The sequence below is a fragment of the Pinus tabuliformis genome, chromosome 4_1 (assembly GCF_031772625.1).
Source record: "Pinus tabuliformis cultivar Carrire ecotype Pingquan chromosome 4_1, CPIR1, whole genome shotgun sequence".
Lineage (NCBI taxonomy): Eukaryota > Viridiplantae > Streptophyta > Pinopsida > Pinales > Pinaceae > Pinus > Pinus tabuliformis.
The window spans coordinates 246,259,963-246,284,995 of NC_142303.1; the positions used below are offsets into that span (position 1 = coordinate 246,259,963).

The 25,033-nt window shown below is 40.2% G+C and overlaps 1 protein-coding gene across 1 annotated transcript in view; it reads right to left on the reverse strand.

Annotated features, from left to right (window-relative positions):
* Positions 1-711: 711 nt before the first annotated feature.
* The window catches only part of LOC149175196 (uncharacterized), a 101,188-nt gene continuing 76,866 nt past the window's right edge, over positions 712-25,033 (reverse strand). Inside the window, exon 6 of the mRNA XM_089419541.1 lies at positions 712-1,661. Coding sequence (XP_089275667.1) covers positions 1,123-1,661 — 539 coding nt within the window. The 3' untranslated portion in view covers positions 712-1,122. The remainder of the gene's footprint in view (positions 1,662-25,033) is intronic.

The window sequence follows — 25,033 nt, forward strand, 5'->3', positions numbered from 1 at the left end:
AAGATGACATGCATATACCTATAACACATTTTTTCTTTAAGAGGGATGTAGAAGTCAAATTTCAGGACTGTCTCGCTAACTTGGACCCAGAATGACCCCTTAAGATGCAGTATATGATATTTAAAAGAGGAAAACATTTTCTCTAATTCCAAGTGAACATTTTCCCAAATTTTACACTTCATATAAAGGGTTCATATCGAAAAATTCGTTTTTACAGTGTTCCCTCCCCGGTACCATAAGTGGTCGATCTCGATCTCACACTAATGACTATGCTAACACAGAAAACCATTTGCAAGTATGTATATTTTCTCGAGAGGTCAAAGTTTTAACCGAGTCTCCATTTCTAGGATAGATATTCACACTCAACACATCAATCATTGATGGCTTCGTCTCCAAACTTCAAACGGTTGTGAACCATCTCATATATTTCATTAAAAAAATTTCCAAACATGCAATGAAAAACCTAAAAGCAGTGATGACCATTATTCTTAATTTAATTGTTTATGAATCGATTAATATTAACTGATAGCTCAAAGCAAAAGTTGGAAAGAAAAATACTCAAAAGCAACAGAACTTGAAAGCAGAATTTGAAAGAATCCAATCAAACTGATTGTAAATTCGTGGAGCCCCAACAAAATGTGTTGCTAAACGTGATAAATGAGACTGCATCAAAATCTAAGCTACTGCACAGCAGTTCACTTGTTTAACTACTTTAAACCAGTCGGATGTTATAACTACGCAATAAGAGAGGATTAACCCACACGGTTCCTTCCTCCTTTAATCTTCAGATCTTATTTCGAATGCCAGATTAGTTTGAGATGTTTAAATAGCCATCTTGGTATTATAGTACAAAAAATATTACCCTGCCATGTTCGGTCAATTCTGCATCCACGTACATGTAAATTATGTACCGGATGATGACTCTGTATGTGGAACTGCCCCTTTCTGGCTACCTTTGACCCTCCATGAGTGTCGCGCAAAAAAGGACCTCCCATGTTCTTCTGGGAGCTTGCCACTCACAATTGTTGCGGCATTTCGTTTTGATTTATGGACTCCTGAAGTTACATTTTTAGTCTTATTGGACTTACTTTTAGCTGAGGATATGTTCGCATCATTATCGTACTACTCATGTTTTGATCTCCAGCATTCCTTTATCTTAGGTAGGGGTTGCTTCTGAATTGCATCCCATTTTTTTATAATACTTGCCACAACTTCGTGATTTTGGTGATAAGCCACATCTATAGCACGCATCGAATAGCCATCATGGATATCTGTCGAAGCTCCTGCTATGATAAGATTACAGACAAACCAAAGAGAGGCCCTCCTAGCAGCAATGTGTAGAGCAGTTTGGCCATAGCGATTTTGAGCATCCAACAACTGATTACGAGTTGAAGCATTTTGTTTGCTGTCCAAGTTATTTTGGAAATTCTGAAGAGTAGAATGATGTTCCTGTAAAATTCTGCATATGGTACTTGTGTAGATGTCACGTTCATCACTGCCAATATGGATTCTTTTGTCATCCAAGGCACATATAGCACTTTCACTAAATGTGTTTTCATTTAAGTGGGTGCTTATATTTATATCTATTGCTTTAAGCAAAATCTTTGCAACATCTTGCCGATCAGCGACTGCTGCTGCCATTAGTGGTGTCCAGCCATCACCTAAAGAGAGCACATATAATGATAAAAATTCAGTGCTTTAACGAAATAGATTCAGAGCAAAAAAGGAATTTTAAAGATAACCTGAGATTACAAAATTACATACTGAAAAAATGCTTTAAATTAATTATATAATAAATGAATACATGCATGATATTAAGTGAAACTTGGTTTTTGTAAAGATGAATACGTAAATATATTTTGAATTCTCTCTCAATCTGTCAAATTCGTTTCAACCAAATATGTTATGAACCAAATGGTTCATTAACTATCTGAGCATTCATGAAAAGAACGTAAAGGCTCATAAATATAGTCTGACAAAACATAGATAAAATATGATTGGTATGAATGTTAAGATACAATTGAACAATGTGATCACTTCGTATAGTGCTGAAGAGACGTGTCACAACGAATAGTCATGACCCTACGGGTTTAACTAGGGGTTTAATTAATATAATTATATGATATACAATTAATTTTATTCCATTCTATTATAACATGCCCTTCTTGAGATATGATTTTCCCTCAAAGCACCGTTTAAAAGTTGTTGTCTGAGAACCCTCATTCCAGCTTGTAATCCTTCCACTTAATAGATATATTCTTTATGTTTCCCTGGGTTGAGGAAACACTATGATAAGATCTTTGAAGCTTCAAACAAATACAACTCTTTGGCTACAACTCTGTTCCTGGGTTGAGGAAACACTATGATAAGATCTTTGAAGCTTCAAACGAATACAACTCTTTGGCTACAACTCTGTTTCTGGCTTTAGCTGTTAAGACTCTGGTTTTGGCTGTGGCGTGGGCTTGCTTGTACATGCTTGATTGATAGGGCTTCAAAACTAGAAACATCATTGTCAATCACTTATACCATTGCAGATTGCCCAAAGTTTTAAATTACTTGGGCTAGACACCCATGACTGCAGATTGGGCCCGTGAGATTGACATGGACTTTTTTTTGCTGCATTATTTCCTTGTACTGAAACGATTTCATAGTACATTCTTTTGAAGCCCATAACAAAGAGGAAGTTCAAGATGTTGTGATAGTATATTGGTTCGTGGAAAGCAGCTTCCTTTCAAAAAGAAGTGTTAGTTTTAGGTTGTTCTTTGGTCACTGTTCTCCTTCAACACTAAGTTGCAGGATATGGGGAAACTGGTATGAGTTTCCAAAACGGGTACAGGTACAAAACCTGACTCCCCCAAATTTTGGAAACAGGGAAACACAGTATATATATATATATATAAGGACATTTGTTACATGTAATCATAAAGCATACATGATACATTATTACATTATGATTAAATTGTCCAATTTCATTGCATAAATTATAAGTCTATCAATTAGACATGATGATGAAACATACTAAAATCACATTTACTCGTGAATGATCACATAATGAAATCAGTAACCTCCGAAAACAGTCTTGATAAATGAAGTTTATTATAAATATCTATCCAAAATCAACCTTTATTATATATACGAGGCTGCAAGTACAATGCTACATCAACAAGTATCAAAATGTGGACAATGAACACATAATAGACTAAAGACTAATAGTCTTCAATTTTCATCCTCATCATAATCCTCATAAAAAATAGAAGAAGCATTCCAAGAAGTGCAACGGAGAAGGAAATCAAATCCTGGCTCATCAAAACCTACGGTGAAGGAATCAATTGCCAAAACTGACTGTCAGAACAAGTTTAAAGTCCTCCAAGAGAGGGATGAAGATTCTGAGGGCACGAAGAAGGAACAGGAGATTACGGGAAGTGCTCCAATGGAGATTATTAAGGATGGGAAGCGTAAGAGTAGGAGTCCCAGTCGAGAGCCCGAAGAGGAAGCGGAAATAAGATTGGGCACTCTTGAAGAACACGAAATAAGAAGTATGGAGACCACACGAGAAGCGGGGTTGGAGGAAGAAAAAGTCTTGAAGAAATTACTCACTGAATGGAAGAAATTGGACGAGAGATTCATCCCTGAGAAAGAGAAGCAGTTATATAAGGAAACGTTTCAACGATATAAGGAGAAGAAGGTAAGTCTACTAGAGAATAGGGTAGATCAAGCAGGAAACCAGGAAGTTCAAAATTTGGAAGGAGAAGGACATGGTAAAGGTGGCAGGAAAAAAGGGAGACGAACACTAAATGAATCAATTCAAGCAGTAGGGGAGACTCTCGTGAATTCAGGAAGGGTAATACCTCTGTCTGAGGTATTTTTACAAACACCTAAAAAGTTATAAATGATTGTGTTAAGTTGGAATATTAGGGGGTTAAATAGTAAAGGGAAACAGCGTTATTTGCAGGACAGAATAAGGAGAGAGAAGCCAAACATTGTGGTAATTCAGGAAACGAAAATGGAGAGTCAGCAGTTGGAAACATTGATAAATAAATTGAAAATTGGATATGAGGTTATGGCTTTGGATGCAGTAGCGACAGCAGGGGGCCTAGCTATTTTGTGGAACCCGGAAGAGGTAGTTTTTGATCATTGGTTTAGCTTGCCTAGAATCCTTTCAGGTGTATTTCGATTAGTGGGGATGGGGGAACGAATTTTATTTACAGGTGTATATGGCCCCCATAATTATAGAGATAGGCACGATTTTTTGAGAAATATACATACCATGAGAAGTTTTATCCCGCATATCCCATGGATAGTTGGAGGGGATTTTAACATCATAAGGAATTTAGGCGAAAAACGAGGGGGAGTAAGGAGGGAGGATCAGACTATGGAAGATTTCAATGATCTGATTCGAGACCTGAGGCTGGTTGATATCCATACAACAAATGGGATTTTCACCTGGAATAATCGCAGAGGGGGTCAGAATCAAATTGCTTCGAGGCTGGATAGATTTTTATTGTCAGAGCCAATTTTGAACCGGGATGTATTTATTGAGGCAAAAATTCTCCCCTGTCTTGGGTCTGATCACTGGCCCATAAGATTGGATATCGATATAAAACAGGTGAAAGGGAGGAAGCCTTTTCGTTTTGAATCTTTTTGGCTTAGAGATCCCCAATTCATAAAGAAAGTAGAGGGTTGGTGGAGGAGGAGTGACTGCAGGGGCAATGGAAAGATGCACACGGTACAGTTGAAGCTCAAAGAACTTAAAAAGCAAATAAAAGAGTGGAATAAGAAAGAATTTGGGAATATCTTTGAAGAGAAATTGAAATTAGAAGGTGAGATGGCGGACCTCCAGCAAAAGATTATTTTAGAAGGAAGGGATGAAGAAAAAAGCAGAGAGGAAGGTAGACTTATATGCCAGTTAGAAGAGAGAAGAAAGCAGGAGGAGATATTGTGGAGGCAAAAATCACGGATAAGATGGCTCAGGGAAGGAGAAAGAAATACGAAATTCTTTCATCAGGCCATGATTCAACGCCGGCAACGAAACAGAATTTTTTCAATCAAAAATGCTGAGGGGGAAAGAGTAGTTGAACAAAAAGATATAGAAAAAACTTTGGTAGATTATTTTAAGGGGATATTAACAGAAAACCAAAGCAACCGAGGAGAAGCTATTAATAAGATTTGCAGTGAGATCCCACGGATAGTAACTGAGGAACAAAATAAATCACTAATGAGGGCAGTAACCATAGAAGAATTAAGTGAAGTTGTGATGGGGATGAGTACAAATAAAGCCCCAGGGCCGGATGGATTCACAGTGGAGTTTTTTCAGGCTAGTTGGCATTTCCTGGGAAAGGACATATTGGAAGCGGTGGAAGAATCACGTATGAGACAGCGGATATGGCCTGGGATCAATTCGACATTTTTAACTTTAATCCCTAAAAGTAATATATCTGAGGAACCACAGGGTTTTCGACCCATCGCACTGTGTAATGTAATCTATAAGATCATCTCCACACTTATAGTAAAGCGGCTGAAACCTCTATTATCCAATCTAATAGCACCTGAACAAACTGGCTTTGTGGAAGGCAGACAAATACTGGATGGCATTGTGGTATCTCAGGAGGTTATTCATTCGTTGAAGAAGAGAAAGCAGAAAGGGATGTTAATGAAATTGGATTTATCTAAGGCATACGATCGGCTGAGTTGGGAGTATCTTAGGGAGGTTTTGCGGGCTTTTGGTTTTGAGAATCGATGGATAGCGTGGATTGGCAGTATGATATCTACACCCAATTTTTCGATCTTGGTGAATGGTAACCCTACAGATCTCTTCAAGGCCACCAGGGGTATTCGACAGGGGGACCCAATCTCGCCATTCTTATTTATTATGGCTATGGAAGGATTGAGCCGACTCATTAAAAAAGAAGTCAGGGACGGGCGCATAAAAGGAATTAGGTTATGGGGAAACAATTTGACTATCACACATCAACAGTTTGTGGACGATCTGATGCTATTCGGTGAAGCTTCGCTGAGGGAGGTCCGAAGTTTTCAGAGGGTTCTCGAACTTTTTGGGAATGCATCAGGTATGGAGATCAATAAGGATAAGTCCTGTACATTTATTTTCAATTCTCCTGAGGTTGTTAAATTACACTTAACTAGAGTCTTAGGTTTTAGGCAGGGTGTATTACCCACGAAGTATCTGGGCATTCAATTAGATATGAACCCTAAGCGTATTATAAATTGGCAGAATCTATTGGAAAAATTACGAAAACGACTAGCCAACTGGTCGTTTAGACTTTTGAATATAGCCAGTAAGATTGTTCTGTTGAAATCGGTTTTATCAGCTATTCCCATATATTCATTATCACTTATGGCAGCCCCAAAAGGGATCTTTTCTAAAATAAGAGAAATTATGGGTAAATTTCTTTGGGGGGGCCCTAAACAGCAAAAGAAATGGACTTTAGTCTCCTGGCAGAATGTTATAAAACGGAAAGAGGAAGGGGGATTGGGTGTACGAGATCCTGAAATTGTTAATAAGATTTTAGGGGCGAAGTTATGGTGGCGCTGGGTACAGGGGGGTATGGATGTATGGAAAAATATATGGAATAGGAAATATGGAATGCCTGAGTCCATTGAAGGGCGTTTAAGAATTGATGAAGTTCCAAGGGGGTCAGCAATGTGGGAGCTAGCTAGTACTAATCGGGAGCTCGTGAGGAATCTTGCCTTCTGGGAAATCCGAGATGGAAGATTAGCATGGTTTTGGGAGGAAGGATGGCAACAGCGGGATCACATGAATGGTATCCCTAATTTGCATATAGTTCAACAAGGGGCACAAAGAGCAGGACTGCAGTATGTAAGGGATTATTGGAAGGCTGGAGCAGAGAATGACTTATGGCGAGTCTGGAAAAGACCAGAAGAATTCGATAACACTATCAGTCAAGAGGTCGGCCAGCTGTATATTAAGGAATTAGATTCTAGAAAAATTAAAATTAGAGATGGTCAGGATATTCTTCGATGGGGGAAGGCAACGAAGGGTATGTTTACAGTCAAAGAGGCATATTATTGGGCGACAAGGGAGGAAAGAGTGGAGGATCCAGTGGAATGGAAAAAGATTTGGCAAAGTAAGTGGTGGCCTAAAGTAACGTATTTCGTTTGGCTGGTGTGTAGAGGGCGGATATTGACATGGGATAATATTCAGAAGAGAGATATGAATGGGCCATCAAAATGTTATCTTTGTAATACGGAAGCTGAGACTCAGGAGCATATCATGAACAAATGCCTATTTATTTGAGGGTTGTGGGAGGAGATCAGGGTATTATTTGGTCAGACAAATAGGGATCCAGAGAATCCTAGGAATACATTGCTTCAATGGGGCAAAGGTAATTTCCAAAGTAAGGTGGTACGAAGGATATGGACGCTGGCAGTGGGGTTTACAGTTTGGGAAACCTGGAAAGAGCGAAATCGACGAATTTTTCAAGATAAAAGAAGGGAGGAATCGAGCATTTGGGAGGTAGTATGTAGGTCAATCAAGGAAACAGTGTTATCTGAAGTTTGGGATGAACAGGACTGGCAATTGACTCCGGAAGAGCAGCAAATAGTATCGAAACTTAATCTGGATATGACAATGATCTACCCGAATACAAAGGAACGACCCCTAGGTGAAGTGCAGAGTCCCAAGCATTTTAGTTTGCCTGGAGAAGGAAGGATTAAACTAAGTTTTGATGGGGCCTCGAAAGGTAACCCCGGCCAAGCAGGTCTGGGAGGTATTTTTCGAGATAGTAGTGGGTCTACAAGATGGATATATGCGGATTTTGGGGGCGATATGACGAATAATGAGGCGGAGCTGTGGGCTGTTTACCAGGGATTACGTATTGCGGTTAGAAATGGATATTCGAATTTGGAAATTGTGGGCGACTCAAGGCTTGTGATTGACATGTTGAGAAAATTACGGGATGGTAAGTGTTGGGACCATGTTGCAAGAAGCTGGCGGACTGCAGGCATAATAAAAGACATAGAAGGATTGCTGCGGGGGATTGAATACACGATTATTTACCATGTCTTACGCGATGGAAACAGGGCAGCGGATCTTATGGCGAATTGGGGAAGCGGAGGAGGGGATAGGCGGATCGATAGTAGCTGGAGGTTAGTAAAGGACGATCCGCGGTGGGCAGAGTTAACCGATATATTAAACCGGGATTTACATGATGCGACGGTGCAAGCGGGGAATCCATAACTATCTACGAATTATGACAAGCAGGGACACATGTACCATCGCTCATGATGGTGGGGAGAGTTCGCAGGTTCGCGCGGATGGCATTAACACTCAGATCGCTTGGAGTCATAACCACAACGCCCCATTGATCATTCCAAGAAGAGAATGGGACAGGGTACCGAGGATGAGAGGACACTCCGTCAGAGTGAGGGCGATTGAGTCCACTTATGATAATACATATGGATTGCGGAGTAATGACGAATTTGAGTTGCATAGAAGTTATAGGAACCCAAGGTGGCCGATTGGCAATGCATTCAGCCTTGCATGCATGCGAATGAATTGGAGTTGGGGGTTAATTGGGAATTGTCGGGCGGGGAAGAGTAGTCAGAGGATTTCGGTGATAGTGGAGGACGAGGAAATGGCGGAGGATCAAGACAGGGATGTAGGACGCTGGACGAGGAGTAAGGAGGTCAGTCGAGAGGCGAAGGGTAAGAACCAGGTAGAGGAGACAATTCGGAAGATTATGCTTACCATTTCAGATGACTCCGAGACGGAGTTTGACATACGGGATTACCTTGTGGATGAAGAACCGCGGCGTGGACAAGAAGGTAAAGATAAGCGGGGAAAAGGACAGAGGAATGAAGACGACGACCGGGAGGAAGAACAGGACTCTGAGGAAGAGGGGGAGAGACAGGTGGGTGGCAGACGAGGGCGGAGACGGGGAGTGCGCGGACAGAAGAAGGAAGGTGCCAGCCAGCGGGGAAGAGGGAGTTTCAGCGGGAGAGGAGGCAGAGGGGGCAGGACAGCAAGAGCTGAGTTTGAGGAAGAAATGGGAAGTGAGGCTAGAGGTAGAAAACGCGGTAAGAGAGATATGAAAAAGAAACTGCAGGAGGCAGAAGAGGCTTATCATCAGCATACTCACCCAAACATTCGAAGAATTATTGACCATTTGGAAGAGGAAGCATTGCAGGAACATTCAGGGTCAGAACTGGAGGATTGGGAGGCATATCTGCCTGATCCAGGACATACCAGAGGCAGGATGACATTATATAAACAATCATTGCATGTCTATTGGGGCATGAAAAGATTATTAGCTAAAGCACTTGAACAGGTAGCCCTGGAAATGGTAGAAATGGCTCAGGGTATACCTGTCATGAAGAAAGAGCTGAAAAATCTTCAAGTCACCTTAATGATGCAAGATAGGAAGATGGATGAGATCCTGAAGTTTCTTCAAGCTAGTGGTATGGGTGTTAAGACGGAGAATGAAGCCAATCTGGAGACTCGCACCTAGCAGCAGATGGAGCAGCTGAAAAGAGGTTTTTTGCTTTCAGTTTTCTTTAGATATACTAGTTTTGCATGACTCAAATCATACTCTGTTTCACTGTAGGAAAGGTAGATGGATATGTAATATGGGAAAAAAGACTGATGGGTTTCTATTTTTGGATAACTGGATATATAGCATGGGTAGAAAGACTGATGGTATTTTATTTTTGGATGGCTGTTAAGAACCTCAGGTGGTCAAGAAACCCGGTTTCCCTTCGGGGCGGGTTGAGACCGGCCCATATGTTTATGTTTATGTTTCCTATTTTACAGTAATAGAAATGAAGAATCTCGCCTTTGCTTACAAAAATAAAAAATAAAAAAATAGAAGAAGCATGTCAACAATGGATGGTGGAGCTGAAAAAGATGATTGGCCAATTCCACTTACAGGCTCTCAATCCTCAATATTCAGGGCAGCAAAAGAGAGCTCCAAATCAGGTGTTTCTAGATCCACATCCCATTCTTTAGAAAGACCATTGATATATTTTGGACCCTTACGAGATGCAAGGGGAAGGTTGGAGTGCACATAAACAAGATCCTCTGTCTTTTGTGAGCCAACCTGTTGCGCTTCACAGAATGAATAAAACCATAGGTGCTACAATTCCTTTCTGCTAATAAAAAGCTTGCCACTTGTGAAAGAATATGAATGGCAAGATTTTACAAATATACACCATTTGCTCCGTAACAAATCTTTCACCTAACTGGATTCATGGTGCTTCTCTCCTCTAAAGCTGATCTATCTAAATAATCATCTAATCCTACAACAAAACTAGCAAAATCTTCCTTCACCTCCCTATGTAGATGAGTTGGAATGTCACAAGGGCTTTTTTCACCCCATTAGCCACCTCTCTATCCTATGGGGTGTCTTCTTCTTCCCATTGCTTTGGGCAATAAGCTCTTCATCATAAAATCACAGCTTCAGGGCATGTGCTAAAGTGTGCAATGGAGTGTTCAAATTGTTCCACCTATCAACAATGATTTTCTTGACTATATCAGCAAAATGAGCATTTCTCAACCATGGTACCCATGCCATCATATACCTCTCCTAAGAAAGGTAGGTTGGTATGTGTCAGCATTCTGAAAAAGCTCAAATGCAGGGGTTGTGAACTTTAGCAAGAAATCTATCTTGCTCCACCACTCCTCATGAAGGCACAATCTACGCACCATATATCCCCACTCTGAATCTGTCTGTCTCCACTCAACCCAAAGTTGATTCACCACCATTGAAACTAATAGTTGTTTAACATCAACGAGGCAACACAACATTATGAAGTTTGAGGCATATCTTGTCTTAACAACTTTTAACAACTCCAATTTGGAGTACTTGCTAAATATTGCTTGAGATTGGTGGTGGTTGGGGATTAATTTAACGATCTCCCTTGCTTCCCTTGTGATTTCCTTTATCCACGGAACTTTATTGTCGATCTCCTCCAAGATCAAATTCAAATTATGGACAATGCAGGGTGTCCAAAATATGTGGTCATACCTCCAATAATTAAACCTGAAACTTTCCAAAATGGTGCATTATTTGTGATAACTTGCACCACCCTATTAGGTGTTATTTGTTCAATAGATTTTATTAAAACATTAACAATGAACTGTATATCATTTACCTCTCTTGAGCAGTCATTCGCCTTTAAAAACATTGCTCCTTTTGGCGAAGTGGCAATGATATTTATCAATGGCTTATGCCTTGTATCTGTCCATCCATCTGAGACTATGCTTGTGAGGATATTCCGACACATAGGAAATAGTTAAGTATAACTTGGTCTAGTGTAGAGTTAGGTAAAGTATGTTTCTTTACTATGTACTTTTGTAACTTACAATCCGACGGTCACGATATGTAGTGATTTGACGATTCATTCTCTCCTCAGTATTATCGACACTTGATCCGTGGCTTAACACCTGATTGGTCCATGATCTCTATTTAAAGAGCATGGAGGGTCATTTGTAGGGTAACCGTTCATGAGAGAAGCTAATGTAAATTTTCATTCTTTTATTAATAAATTGCCTGAAGTGGCCGCATTGGCTCAGGTCGTGGACTATTTCCCTCTTTGAGGGTTTTAACCACGTCAACAATATTGGTGTATTGATCTATGATCTGTTTGTGAGCGGTGTCCTTTGGTGTTCTGTCTGAGGAACTTACTACATCGTATCAGAGCCTAGTTGAGGGCCGCATCCATTGGTGATTCAAATCTAAAGCCGATAGAACTGCATCCGACAGCCATTTCCTAGATCTATTGTTTCTAACTGCTTTCGAGTCGAGATCACTGCTCTATTGTGTTAGGAGCATCTGTTCTAGTGAGGAACCCCTTTCGTTTCACGCGAAAAGGTTTTTGGTAACCCTAGCTATGTCATTTTTAAGATTTGGAGGTATACAGTGTGCTATTTGCAGTTTTTAGTTATTTTCTCTCTGTTTATTTCGGTTTATTTAGCTTTTTGTTTTTTATTACCCGATCTATACCTTTCATTTCTGCGAATGCTCTTTGCCCCGCGACTCTATTCGATCTGGGCAAATCAAAAACAAAAAGGAAGGATTTTTCTCATGTGTATGCTCTTTTCCGCCGCGCCTTAGTGTGATCTCAAAAAATCAGAAACATTGAGGAAAATATATAGTTTTCGACTAAAGCTAACTTCACGCCGTAAGGTTTGTTTTTTTTTGTATGTCCGTGTTGGATTTTCTGTTTTCTGTTTTGTAGGCAAAAAGAGCTTTTTCAAGTAAGCATGCACCCCAAAGCTTCAGTGACTATTTACCAAAAACAAAAAAACCTCCTTCCTCTTTTCCAAAAATTATTAACCCTTTAATTTAGCTCACTTGGTCCCAAGCTACTTTCTGAGAATAGAGGTCTTGAGTTCAAGTCTTTCTTGGTCCAAAGCTACTTTATTAGATTAAGTTTGGAAAGGGGGCAGATTTTTTTTAAATATAACATTATCATTCATTTCTGTACATTCCCGCACTTCATTGGCATCTTCAACAACTTTTCTTCAAAAAGCCATAACTTCTTCATCCGGAAGCCGTTTTCAGAGCCATTTTTTTAATCAGCTTATTTTTCTGGGATCTTTCCATTGGAACACTTATTTTCAACATATACAGCTTCAATTTCTATTAAAATGGAAAGTCCATGCCAAGTTATTCTTGACAGCACCAACTACTTCCAGTGGTGGTCCTACATTGTGGATTTACTTAGAAGTAAAGGGTCTTTACAGAATAGCCTCAGTGCAAAAAACCAAACCGAAAGATGAAGATAAGGCAGCCAAATGGGAAAATAGGCAAGATCAAGCACATGGGTTGATAGGGATGTCTATTTCTCCAGACCTTAGATTCCATATCGCAGAACTTGATACTCTTGATGAAGCAATGAAACAGATCACTAAGTTTTTGGAATTAAAAATGAACTTAGAGCCCATCAACTCGAAAATGAGTTGCTTACATTGGACCCCAATAATTTTTCTTCCATTGAAGATTTTTTTGTCCAAGTTCAAGACACTTAGACTTCTCCTGGAAGGTGTTAAGGTTAAGAAAAAAGATGGTAACCTTATCTATTCCATTCTTACTAAGTTGGGACCAGCCTACTCTATGTTTGTTTCCACCTTCCATTCTACAAGAGAAGCCTTCATTTCTCAAGGACAAGACTACAAGTCCCCTTCCTTTGATTCTTTTTGTGATTCTTTAATAAGAGAACAAGAAAAACTCTTACACCTTGGTCTTCTTAATCTTGGAAACTCTTCTAAGAAAGCCTTAGCTGCCCAGCAACAACCAAATTCAAAGAATCCTAAAAAGCTGTATCCTAAAAGGAATGGTCCTAAACCAAACAAGGGTCCTAAGCAATTTCAACCTCAAAATGACAAATCATTTCAACAAAATGATAAGGCAAATAAAAACAAAGGGAAGAAGACTGATCGACATTGCCACTTTTGTAATCAAGATGGCCACTTAGAATCCAAATGCTTTAAGAAGATGGAAGTCGTGGAAGCAGCAATGAAGAAGCATAACATCCATTCGGAGCACTCTTCAACTTCAACTTCATCTTCAGGAATAACACTCTTTGCATGTGGTTGTCAAACATCTCGGTATGGTTATGCACTAAATGTATCTTCTTCTAATTCTCATGAGTGGCTCATTGATTCTGGAGCTTCTTATCACATGACAAAAATCAAAGCCATGTTTTCTTCTTTAAACGATTGTAACACCAAAAATATATATGTTGGTGATGATAGATCTCTTAGTGTTGCAGGGACTGGAACTGTTCATATAGACAATGGTCAATACAATGATGTATTATGTGTTCCAACCTTATCCTGCAACCTTCTATCTGTATATTAGATAACTCATTCAGGTAAAGGTAAAATCGTTGAGTTTCACCTCAAGATGTTGTAATTAAGGACCTAAGAGATCCTAGACAGATTTTAACTACTGGCATTGTTGATGATTCTACAAGGTTGTATAAGTTTAACAACTTTGGGTCATCAAATATTCCCTCGGTATTTGTTGCTCATAATGATGAAGTGAGCAAACTTTGGCATGAGCGATTTGGCCACTTAAACTATCGCTCCCTTTAGAATCAATGTAAAGAAAATATGGTGACAGGTCTTCCAATGGTATCTTGCAGAGATGGTGTTTGTTTCGGATGTGTACTCGGAAAACATCATCAGGATAGTTTTGAAAAACGTGCCTCTTGGCACGCCTCAGCCCCTTTACAGCTTGTGCATAGTGATTTATGTGGTTCACTTCCAGTTGTTTCATTCTCTGGCTACAAGTATTTCTTAACTTTCATTGATGATTTCTCTAGACGCACTTGGCTATACTTCTTAAAACTCAAGAGTGAATTATTTAACATGTTCTTGGCCTTTAACGCCTTTGTTGAAAAACAATCTGGACATCAAATTCTTAAGCTAAGATCTGATAATGGCGGAGAATATGTTAACAACAAATTCATCAACTTTTGCACTGAGAATGAAATTTAAATGCAACATACTGTTCCATATACTCCACAACAAAATGGTGTAGCTGAAAGGAAGAATCGCACCTTAAAGGAAATGGCTAATTGTATGCTTCAATCTAAAGGACTTAGTCTTAATTTTTGGGTAGAAGCAATTAACTGTGCAAATTACATAATAAATCGCGCTCCTACTAAGGTTTTAAAGAATATTACTCCAGAAGAAGCATGGAGCTCAATTAAACCAGATGTAAGTCACTTTTGTGTTTTTGGAAGTGAAGCATGGGCCCATATTCCAGATGAGAAACATAAAGCTTTAGAACCTAAAAGTGAAAAAAGTATTTTTGTTGGATATTCTGAAGATGTCAAAGGATATAGACTTATTCCACTTAAGTCCAAAAATGTTATCATTAAAAGAGATGTAAAGTTTGTTGAAAATATATCAACCTACGAGCCTTGTTAGGCGCATGTGCCACCTCTCTCTATCTCTTCTACTGTTGAAAATATTTCTTCTTCAGATGATGAAAGTGAGGATGACAATCCTCCCCCACCTTCTCAGGATCCTCCTTCAGCTCCTCAACTTCCAAAACGGGTCTGTGCTACTCAGGATGCAGCAGGCGCTCTTGTCAGTTCGATAGAGCCTCTTCTTCATTGGCTCAAGCTTCAGCGAATTATGATTCTGACACCTTTGCAGAAGCTGCAGGCCATCCAAATTAGGACGCAACTATGAATGAAGAATATCGTTCATTATTGGCAAACAATACATGGGATCTTGTTCCTCTACCAAAGGGACGAAAACTTGTTAGATACAAATGGGTTTACAAAACCAAGTATAGACCAGATGGAAAAGTTGATAAACATAAAGCTCGTCTTGTTGCTAAGGGTTTTTCACAAGTTGAAGGCATTGACTATACTGAAACCTTCTCGCCTGTTGCCAAAATGAACTCTATCTGCCTCGTTCTTTCCCTTGCTGCCTCTTTCAAATGGGAAGTCCATCAGATGGATGTTAAATCTGCCTTCTTGCATGGGGACTTGCATGAAGAAATCTATATGGAACAACCTACTGGCTTTATATAAACAAACTACAGCCTTGTATGTCGGCTTAAAAAATCCCTTTTATGGTCTCAAGCAAGCTCCTCGGGCTTCGTATGCCAAAATGGATAGCTTTCTTTTAGAAACTGGCTTTTCTAGGTGTCATTCTGACAATACTGTCTACACCAAGAAAGTGGCATTCTTGTTTTTTATGTTGATGATCTTATCCTTAATAGTAGTGATCCCAACCTTATAAACCATGTGAAGTCCAACCTTAAAAAGAAGTTTGAAATGACAGAGTTAGGACACTTGCATTATTTTCTTGGTCTTCAAGTCTTGCAATCCAAGGAAGGTATTTCCCTTTCCCAGTCCAAGTATGCCTGTGATCTTCTACGCCATTTTCACATGGAAGACTGTAAGCCGGCCCCTTCTCCTTTTCAGTCTGGAACCAAACTTTCAGTTACTTGTACTTCCCCTGAAGTTGATGCTACCTTAAACCATCAACTTGTAGGAAAACTTTTGTATCTGACCCATACTCGTCCTGACCTTTCCTTTGATGTTGGCCTTATTGCTCGTTTATGCAAAACCCACATGAAAGTCATTGGAAAGCAGCTAAAAGAATACTTTGTTATGTTCGAGGTACAATTCAGTTTAGGATTCATTATAATGCAGAAGCATCTCCTCTATTGGTTGGTTTCACTGATTCTGATTGGGCCGGTGAACCTAATGATCGGAAGTCTACTGCAGGTTATGTGTTCACTCTTGGTTCAGGACCTATTACATGGGCTTGCAAGAAACAAAGTGCCATTTCTCTTTCTTCAACAGAAGCAGAGTATCGTGGTGCCGTAGAAGCTAGTAAGGAAGCCTTGTGGCTTCGTCAGATCCTGTCAGAGTTTCGCTTTCAACAGCAACATCCAACAACACTTTGGTGTGATAATCAAAGTGCCATTCATCTATGCAAAGATCCAGTGCAACATCAGCGCAGCGAACACATTGAACTGCACATGCACTTCATCAGAAAGCTCATTCACGACCATGTTCTTGAAGTGCAATATTGTTCAACAGAGGATCAAGTTGCAGACATCTTTACAAAGGCTCTCACAGAGGCAAGGTTTACTAAACTTCGATTTATGGTTGGAGTTCAGGAAGTTGTCACTAAGGGGAGACAGGCTCTAGTGCCTCCTTCCTTCTCCTATTGTGTCATATTTGTACATACTTCAATCCTATCCCAAGTTGTTCTTAAGGGGGGGTGTTAGGATATTTCGACACATAGGATATAGTTAAGTATAACTTGGTCTAGTGTAGAGTTAGGTGAAGTGTGTTTCTTTACTATGTACTTTTGTAACTTACAATCCGACGGTCACGATATGTAGTGATCTGATGGTTCATTCTCTCATCGGTATTACTAACACTTGATCTGTGGCTTAACACCCAATCGATCCATGATCTCTATTTAAAGAGCATGGAGGGTCATTTGTAGGGTAACTGTTCATGAGAGAAGCTTATGTAAATTTTCATTCTTTTATTAATAAATTGCCTGAAGTGGCCGCATTGGCTCAGGTCGTGGACTGTTTCCCACTTTGAGGGTTTTAACCACGTCAACAATACTGGTGTATTGATCTATGATCTGTTTGTGAGTGGTGTCCTTTGGTGTTCTTTCTGAGGAACTTACCCTGTAAATTCCTACAATGCTAACCCCAAAGCTCCTCCACAAGCTCCTCATTTTTGAGAAGCTGAGTTCTAACATTTTCATAATTGGGCCCCTTGTACCCTGTCGGAGCTTTGGTAACTGCCCTTATCATATCTTACCAGTAAGGAGACCGAACAACATTGAATCAGCGTATAGATGCACCTAGCCACACACATAGATGCACCTAGCCACTTTGGAATCAGCGTCTTCTCTCGCTTGCACATTCACTAATTTAGCAATTCTTCTCTCTTGAACTGACGCAGATGCTCCTATGGTATTTTTGGATAGTGGTAGTTGTTGTTGTTGAACCACTTTCCTCTTCCTTGCTTCAACCACAATCCTTGACTCAATGTTTGGTGGGGATTGAGGAGTAGCATTAGCAAGCTCTTCACACCTTCTATTAAGTCCATCAACCTCATCTTGCTCTCTTTGATATGCCCTTGTTAATTTTAGATAACAAGGGTATGTTCTATGCTTGCAAAAATTACTTCAATGTCGTTCTATGAGCCCAATGACGATTTCCACTTAATTATCAATAACAATCACATTAACCATTAATCACATTGACAGTAACTATAGATAGAACATAAATAATAAATGCAGAAGACAAGCCAAGACAAGAAAACACCAGTATTTGGCAAATGCCAGGAAAAACCCCAAGATGGGAAAACCCCTTTAATCAATTCTTCTTATTCTTATATCAAATGTTCAGCACACAGAGAGTACAATAATACAAAGTGAAAATCAAAATTGATTTGCCAAATCATTGTCCAAAACAACCCTGTCAAATCTACAATTCTACCCTCAATCAATAATAGTCAAATCAACCCTAACCATAAAGTCAACCATGATCAAACTCTGGTCAAACTTCCCCCAAACAACTCGGTCAAAGGAGAGAGGAACTCGACCTCTCTTGTTGGTCAAAGTCAGCCCAAAACAATCAACAAATCTGCAATCAAATTCGGTCAACCTTACGATCAAACGGGCATGCGGTCAACGCAAGTCAAAGTGCCTAGATCACCTCAGTTTTTATGCCAATAAATGTGCCTGCTGAGAAATAGATTCTCCCATAAAATCAAGGTCGAAAGTTACCCATAAAGTCAAAGTCAATGCTAGTCAAAATGCAAAAAAACTTCAAATTTTTGGCCCTATAATTTTCGTCCTCCTTTCTACCACAAGTGTGAGAAAAATCAGCTACCCAATAGTTGTACGAACCAATCAGATGAGGAGAGAGAAGAATGTGTGAGTTGATGAAGTGCCAAATAAGGTTTGAGGTAATCCTTATTTATACAAGTCGTTGAGAGTCAAAATGAGAGAGAAGGATGTGTGAGTTGATGAAGTGCCAAATAAGGTTTGAGGTAATCCTTATTTATACAAGTCGTTGAGAGTCAAAATGAGAGAGAAGGATGTGTGAGTTGATGAAGTGCCAAATAAGGTTTGAGGTAATCCTTACTTATACAAGTCGTTGAGAGTCAAAATGAGAGAGAAGGATGTGTGAGTTGATGAAGTCGACTCTTCAAAGAAAGCAAGGAACCCCAATGCTTCAAGGCACTTCATCGGATAGAAGGGTGCTCTCTCGAATTTGGTAGAGATGGAAACAATCATGGGATTATACTTGGAGTCAACACCACCTATACCGGAAAGGGTGTAGGGAATGTTACCCCTCAATTGAATGAGGGTAACTCTATTCAATTACATGAATCTCTTTATGTACCTGATCGCAAGAAGAACCTAGTGTCCATTTCAGCAATGGAAGTCAAAAGTTTCATGGTGACATTCATTGATGGAAAGGTACGTGCTTTTTTGCTTTTATTTAGAGTTGGCAATTTGTATCAAGTTGCAGGAAGTCCATTGGGGACCATGTTAGTTGACACATCTCTCCTATAGCACCGAAGGTATGCTTATTATGGGGCCCTACCCAATGTGAGTCAGATGGTGATTGGGATGCCTGAATTCAAGAAGAGCATGAAGGTACGTGTCTGAGATGTACCAAAGAAAAATATTACACGTGGACCATTCTCCTCATGTAGCAAGTCCACAGGTTTGGAACAACTCAAGGGGTTTGAGATTCATGATCGATAATCTCTTGTATGCAGGTGGAATAAAGCTCTTTATGTCTTAAAGCAAACACCCCAGGCTTGATATGAGAGGATTGATAGCTGTCTGATGACGCTGAGATTCACTAAAAGTGAAGCCAATCCAAACCATTGCTTCAAGGTTGTGGGTGATAGACCTCTCATACTGGCACTTTCTAAGGACGACCTCTTTCTGACAGGTGCAGACCCTCTCATTTGCAAAAATAAGAGGGAGTTAGATTCCGAATTTGGAATGGTAAACAGCAAGCCCGTGACTACCTCAAAGGAGCTTGACTTTCAGAAGTTATGCAGTAGTGATGCCGGATCTGATTTGGGAAATGCCTCTGAGTTTCATAAACTCATTCTAGCATTGACGTTCTTGGTGAACTCTCGCCCAGATATGTGTTTTACAAATAGCATGTTGAGCTCATATATGGTTCAGCCTCACTAGATTGGTGCCAAGAATCTTCTGAGATATCTTCGGAGCACAATCACTCCGGGTTGAGATACATTGCCAAAAATGTGAAACTGCATGATTATTCTGATGATGATTAGGCTGGCAGTGTGAAGGATTTGGGTTCTGCTACGATGAGCAAGAAGCAAAAGTCGGTTACTTTGAACACCGCTGAGACCAAATACATAGCTACGAGTATGACCTTGTGTGAAGTTGCCTGGTTGAGGAAGCTCTTCAATGAGTTGTTTGGACACATGATGGATACCACCGTGATCTTCTGTGACAACTAGAGGGGGATTCGTTGTGGCGGAATCCTGTATTCTATGAACGCTCCTAGCTAGACATCAGGTACCACTTTATCTGGGATATGGTACATCAATGAGCAAGAAGGCTCCATCGCATTGGGGCTGATGTGCAGGTCGACGACATTCTGTCGAAGCCCCTAGGAAAGGTCAAATTTGTGACTTCCGAGAACGACTAGGAGTCATGGAGATACTCTCTCCTAAGGGACTTATATGATATGGACATTGAGCTCTGGGAGCTCCAGGGGGCTTGGGGGTACATTGTAGAGCGAGAAGCAATCATAGGGTGAGTGGTTCAGCCTTCCCCTGGGTTAACCCTTGCGAAATGTAGGCAGGATGAGTGGTTCATCCTTCTCCTGCTGAGACATCCTACCCATGCAGTGTGGGACTCATGGAAATACTTCTCATCTGGCCAATGAGTAGGGAAATGAGTATAGGGACCATAGTAGTACCGATGGACGCATCGTGTTACTACTGTACTCCCTATGCTATGATGATATTGATCTGGGATCAATAAAACTGAATTCAGGTCAGTATGAGTGGTTTAAGACACTCTCTTTTGATATTGATCTAGGATCAATGAAACCGACTTCAGGTCAGTATGAGTGGTTTAAGACACCCACTTTTGATATTGCTCTGGGATCAATGAAACTAACTTCGGGTCAGTATGAGTGGTTTGAGACACTCTCTTCTGATATTGATCTAGGATCAATGAAACTGACTTCACATCAGTATGAGTGGTTTAAGACACTCTTTTGATATTGATCTGGGATAAATGAAACTAACTTCGGGTTAGTATGAGTGGTTTGAGACACTCTCTTGTTATATTGATCTGGGATCAATGAAACTGAATTTGGCCAGTAAGAGTGATATAACTCACTTTTGGAACTGATATGGGATCAATAAGAGTGGTATGACACACTCTCTTCATATGGGACTGACTTCGGGTCAGTAGAGAATGATATGAGACATTCTCGATCAATTCTTCTTTTTCCTGGTTCAGCAAAACAGAGCAAAGCAACGAAATGTAGGGCACTAATGGTAGAGATAGTACAGTCTGGCAGATGGATTAGCAGATGGAGTTCTCCCGAGTTGAGAGGGAGTGTTAAAATTGGCAACTATGGCCAAACTCCATGTGGGTCATCTTATTTATGTTAGCTGATATTTTTCTTGGATTCCTCTCATCGAGGTGTAGGATTGATCTAAAGATCATCCGATTCCGATTAGTATTCATGGAAATATGAATTTATTTGTGTTATGGGGCAATTCGTCAAGGTCGGCCAGCAACCAAATAACCCCCACTTGTGCTCAACGTTTTAGTATAAAAGGAGGTGGCTTGATAGTCATTTAGTCACACACTTCACTCTTAATTTCTCTCCACTTGTTTTGGGTTTTAGTGGCAAGGGAAATCTAAGAGGATGAAGCCCTAAACGAAGGTCTAGAAGGAGACCCTAAGAAGCCCTAGCCGCAGTCCCAAAGATGGTGGTCTAGACGCAGTCCAAACAAGGAGATCTAGCACGGTGAAGGAGGCCTAACAGTTGACCCTAATGCAGTCCTATCATGCCCTAGCCGCAGGTATTATCATGTCCTAGCTAAACGCAATCATGCCCTAATCATATATGTTGTTTTGAAAGGGTTTGAGACAGCCCTTGGATGCAGCAAAAAGGGATGCCCTAACCGCAGTCAAAAGAGGCTCCTAGCCACAGCAAAAGCAAGATCATTGAAGGGAGATCTATCCACGTTTAGGGGAGCTTCTATATGCAGCCTAAAGAGGCTCTTATACGCTGCCCAAACTTGCCCTAATACACTGCCTAAAGAAAGCCCTATTCGCAGTCTAGAGAGACCTAATCTAAGGTCATCCATCCACAGTCTAAAGACCCTAATTCGTTGTCCAAAAGGAAGCCCTAGCTGCAGCAAGGAGAGGACTAGACAACATGGACATTTGAGGGCTATTTCAGGGGTCTGTTTAGAGGACAGTATGATTGATTGGAGGAGGTCGAGACAAGGAGGGTTTGCTAGAAGGTGCAGCTACTGTTTGAGGGTGACAAGTCCATACATTAGGCTTGAATCTGCCCTAAAGGAACAGCGTGACAGAAACAGCCAGAAGGAGTATTCAGTGTGGAGAAATAAGGCTGCTCTGAAGCTATTTCAAGAAGACAGTGAGGTTGTTTAGGAGCGCAAAATTAGGGGAGCTTAGGATCAAATTCGTTGAGGTATCATTGGAGGATCAAGGATTATATTTGTACTGCCTGGAACCTAAAGGAAGAATGTGTGTTAGGCCACAGGCCATAACACCACAGTCAAGGATTTGATGTCTGTTAGATAGGACTGTCTTGACATAATGAACGCTGCCCTATCTGCTGTTAGAAGATGTGACAGCAAGGTGCCGCATGATGTTGAATACTGCCACATAATGATGGGCATCATGATGAAGTGTAGTGTAGCATTGATAAATAAATGCTACAATGAGATGCAACGTGATGGGCACAGTGAAGTTCAATATGAGGCAGCACTAGTGGGTGCAGTATGATGATAAGGTACAGCTTGATGATGCAGCAATATGATGTGTGCAGCATGGTAATGAGGTCCAGCATGATGATTGAGTGCAGCATAGTGAGGAGCAGCATGGTGATGGAGTCACCTTGGATCAGTGGAAGCAATATGCCTTCTACTCAGCTCAGATCAGCCACCTCATATGCTATCTTCTTAGAGAAGATCTCTGCTCTTATTTAGATAAGTCAATATGTTGACTTCTGATGTATATGTACTATCTCTCTCACTGCTGAACTATTGAAGAACATATAAAAAGAATTGATCAAGCGTTTCCCCACATTGGGGTTTGTCCCTGGATAGCGCCACATCTTGTGTCCTCTTGTCTTGGCTTGTGTTCTGGGATTTATGTTTATGTTCTATCTGCAATTTACTATTATGCTGATGTGATTGCTAATCTAGAAAAGATATTGAGCTAACTGGGAAAATTGAAATAAATTGCTCTAAGCATAGAACATATACCTAAAATTAACACAAGTACATGGAGCACTCCAAAAGAAATGTAGTCAAACTCCAAAATAGCAAGTGGGTCATCTACAGCAAGGCAAATCAAAGGAGATGTGGGCAAATTAGGGTTTTGACCATGCCGAAACTTCATTAAACAATGAAGTATATAAATAAAAAACTAGCAAGAAGTGTCTCCTCAAGTGCATGCTCCAAGGATATGCTCCAAATATAGTAAGATGATCCAAGAATATGATCCAAACATAATACGAAGACCAAGCAAGAACATACAAAAGTGACATGTGTGGCCCTCCAAGTATGAGACACGATGATCCAAAAATATTCTCCAAACATAGTACGAAGACCAAGCAAGAACATGCAAAAGTGACATGTGTGGCCCTCCAAGTATGACACACACCTCCCAATAAAATCCCTCCATAACTGCCTCAAATAAAATAATATATGTGCCAAGGAAAAGAGGAAAGGGCTCTATCTAATGAAGGTCAATGATGACAAGTGTAGATGAAAAATCCATGCAATAAAGATGAGAGAGCACCATTGAGTGCTTCTAGGTTTGTTATAAAGTCATTGAGTCATTTTCATGTATGAAGACCCAATTAAGCATGTTAGATATTGTAAGAAAAATTATTTGAGTCAAAGTCAAGTCAAGGGACCCTCCAAGACCTTGTCAATGTGCTACAATCAAGTCAGCCTATCAAAAGATCATGTCAGCCTAGAGATGAAGTCAAGTCAGCCTCAAAGCATGGGAGAGAAGCCTATAAATAGGAGAACTCAACCTCACTCAAGACACCATTCATCAAGCAAGCAATCAAGGACAGAAGTGTGAATAGGAAGTCTCTTGGATAAGCGAAGAAGAGGAGAGAAAAGACCGAATAGTTTTGGATCTGTTTTGGGCCATTTTCTTTTCACATGTGCGAGGGGACTAGGGCTTATCTCATTGCAGCAAATCCGAAGTACAGTCATCTCAAAGGAGCCAAAACAAGACAAGGAAAGAATCTATCTTGAAGGCCAAAGTCACAAAGAAGCTAGCTCAAGCCAAGCGAAGGAGAAGGAGGGCTAAAGTTGCCCTAATTTTGTCACACGTGGGAAAAGTGCAGTCAACTGCAAGAGACAGAAAATTACAAGAAGGCCAAAAATTTCAGACTAGGGTTGCAGGGCCAAGGGGTAATGTCAAAGGAGAGATTGCAGCAATATCAAAGAAAAATTGACTTTGACCTAAAGCAAGGATTGACTTGGTCTTGGAGGAGTTGTTGTTCAAGGGTCTAGGTCTTGGAATTCGTCAATTGAAGATTCTATAAGAAGAAGAATTGTTGTGGGTTTTCCTCTCAAGATTGGAGAGGTTTTGGCCCTGGCTAATCGCCTATATCTTGTGTCCTTTGTCTCATTGTTCTTTATGATTTGATAGTTGTTTGATGAAGAAAACACTAATAATAATCAAGTGAAAAGAAGAAGCTAATCTAAAGAAGTAAAATCACATCACAAACAATTATCAAGTAAGAGAAATCACCTGCACTTGCTACCCTTAGAATTCTCAACACCTACATCATCAAACACATTCCACCTATGTGACGTCTATAAAATGTTACAACATTGTAAAGTCATATCACCTAGTGAAATCCCACCATGGTAAAGTGCACAACCCCAACACACCCTCACCTATCAACATCAACAACGTAAGAGTGGGGGAAACAGAAATGTGAACCATCCAATCATCAAGTAGGTCCCCACTAAACATCAACATAACAAGAGCACATAGAACACTCCTACTGACAAACCAACATCATCACATCGACATACCATGCAAAAGTAACTAGGAAACTCTAGCAACATTATGAAATATTTCTCTTAACACCATCATCTAACCCCTTGGGGGGATACACCCATCATCCAAGAAAAATATGTAGCACACCCAAGATGAGCAAGTACACCAAAAACCATACCATAATGATATAGCATGCTTCAAGACACCATTAAATATGCAACCATGGGTGATCAAAAAGGCAAGCACATGTGT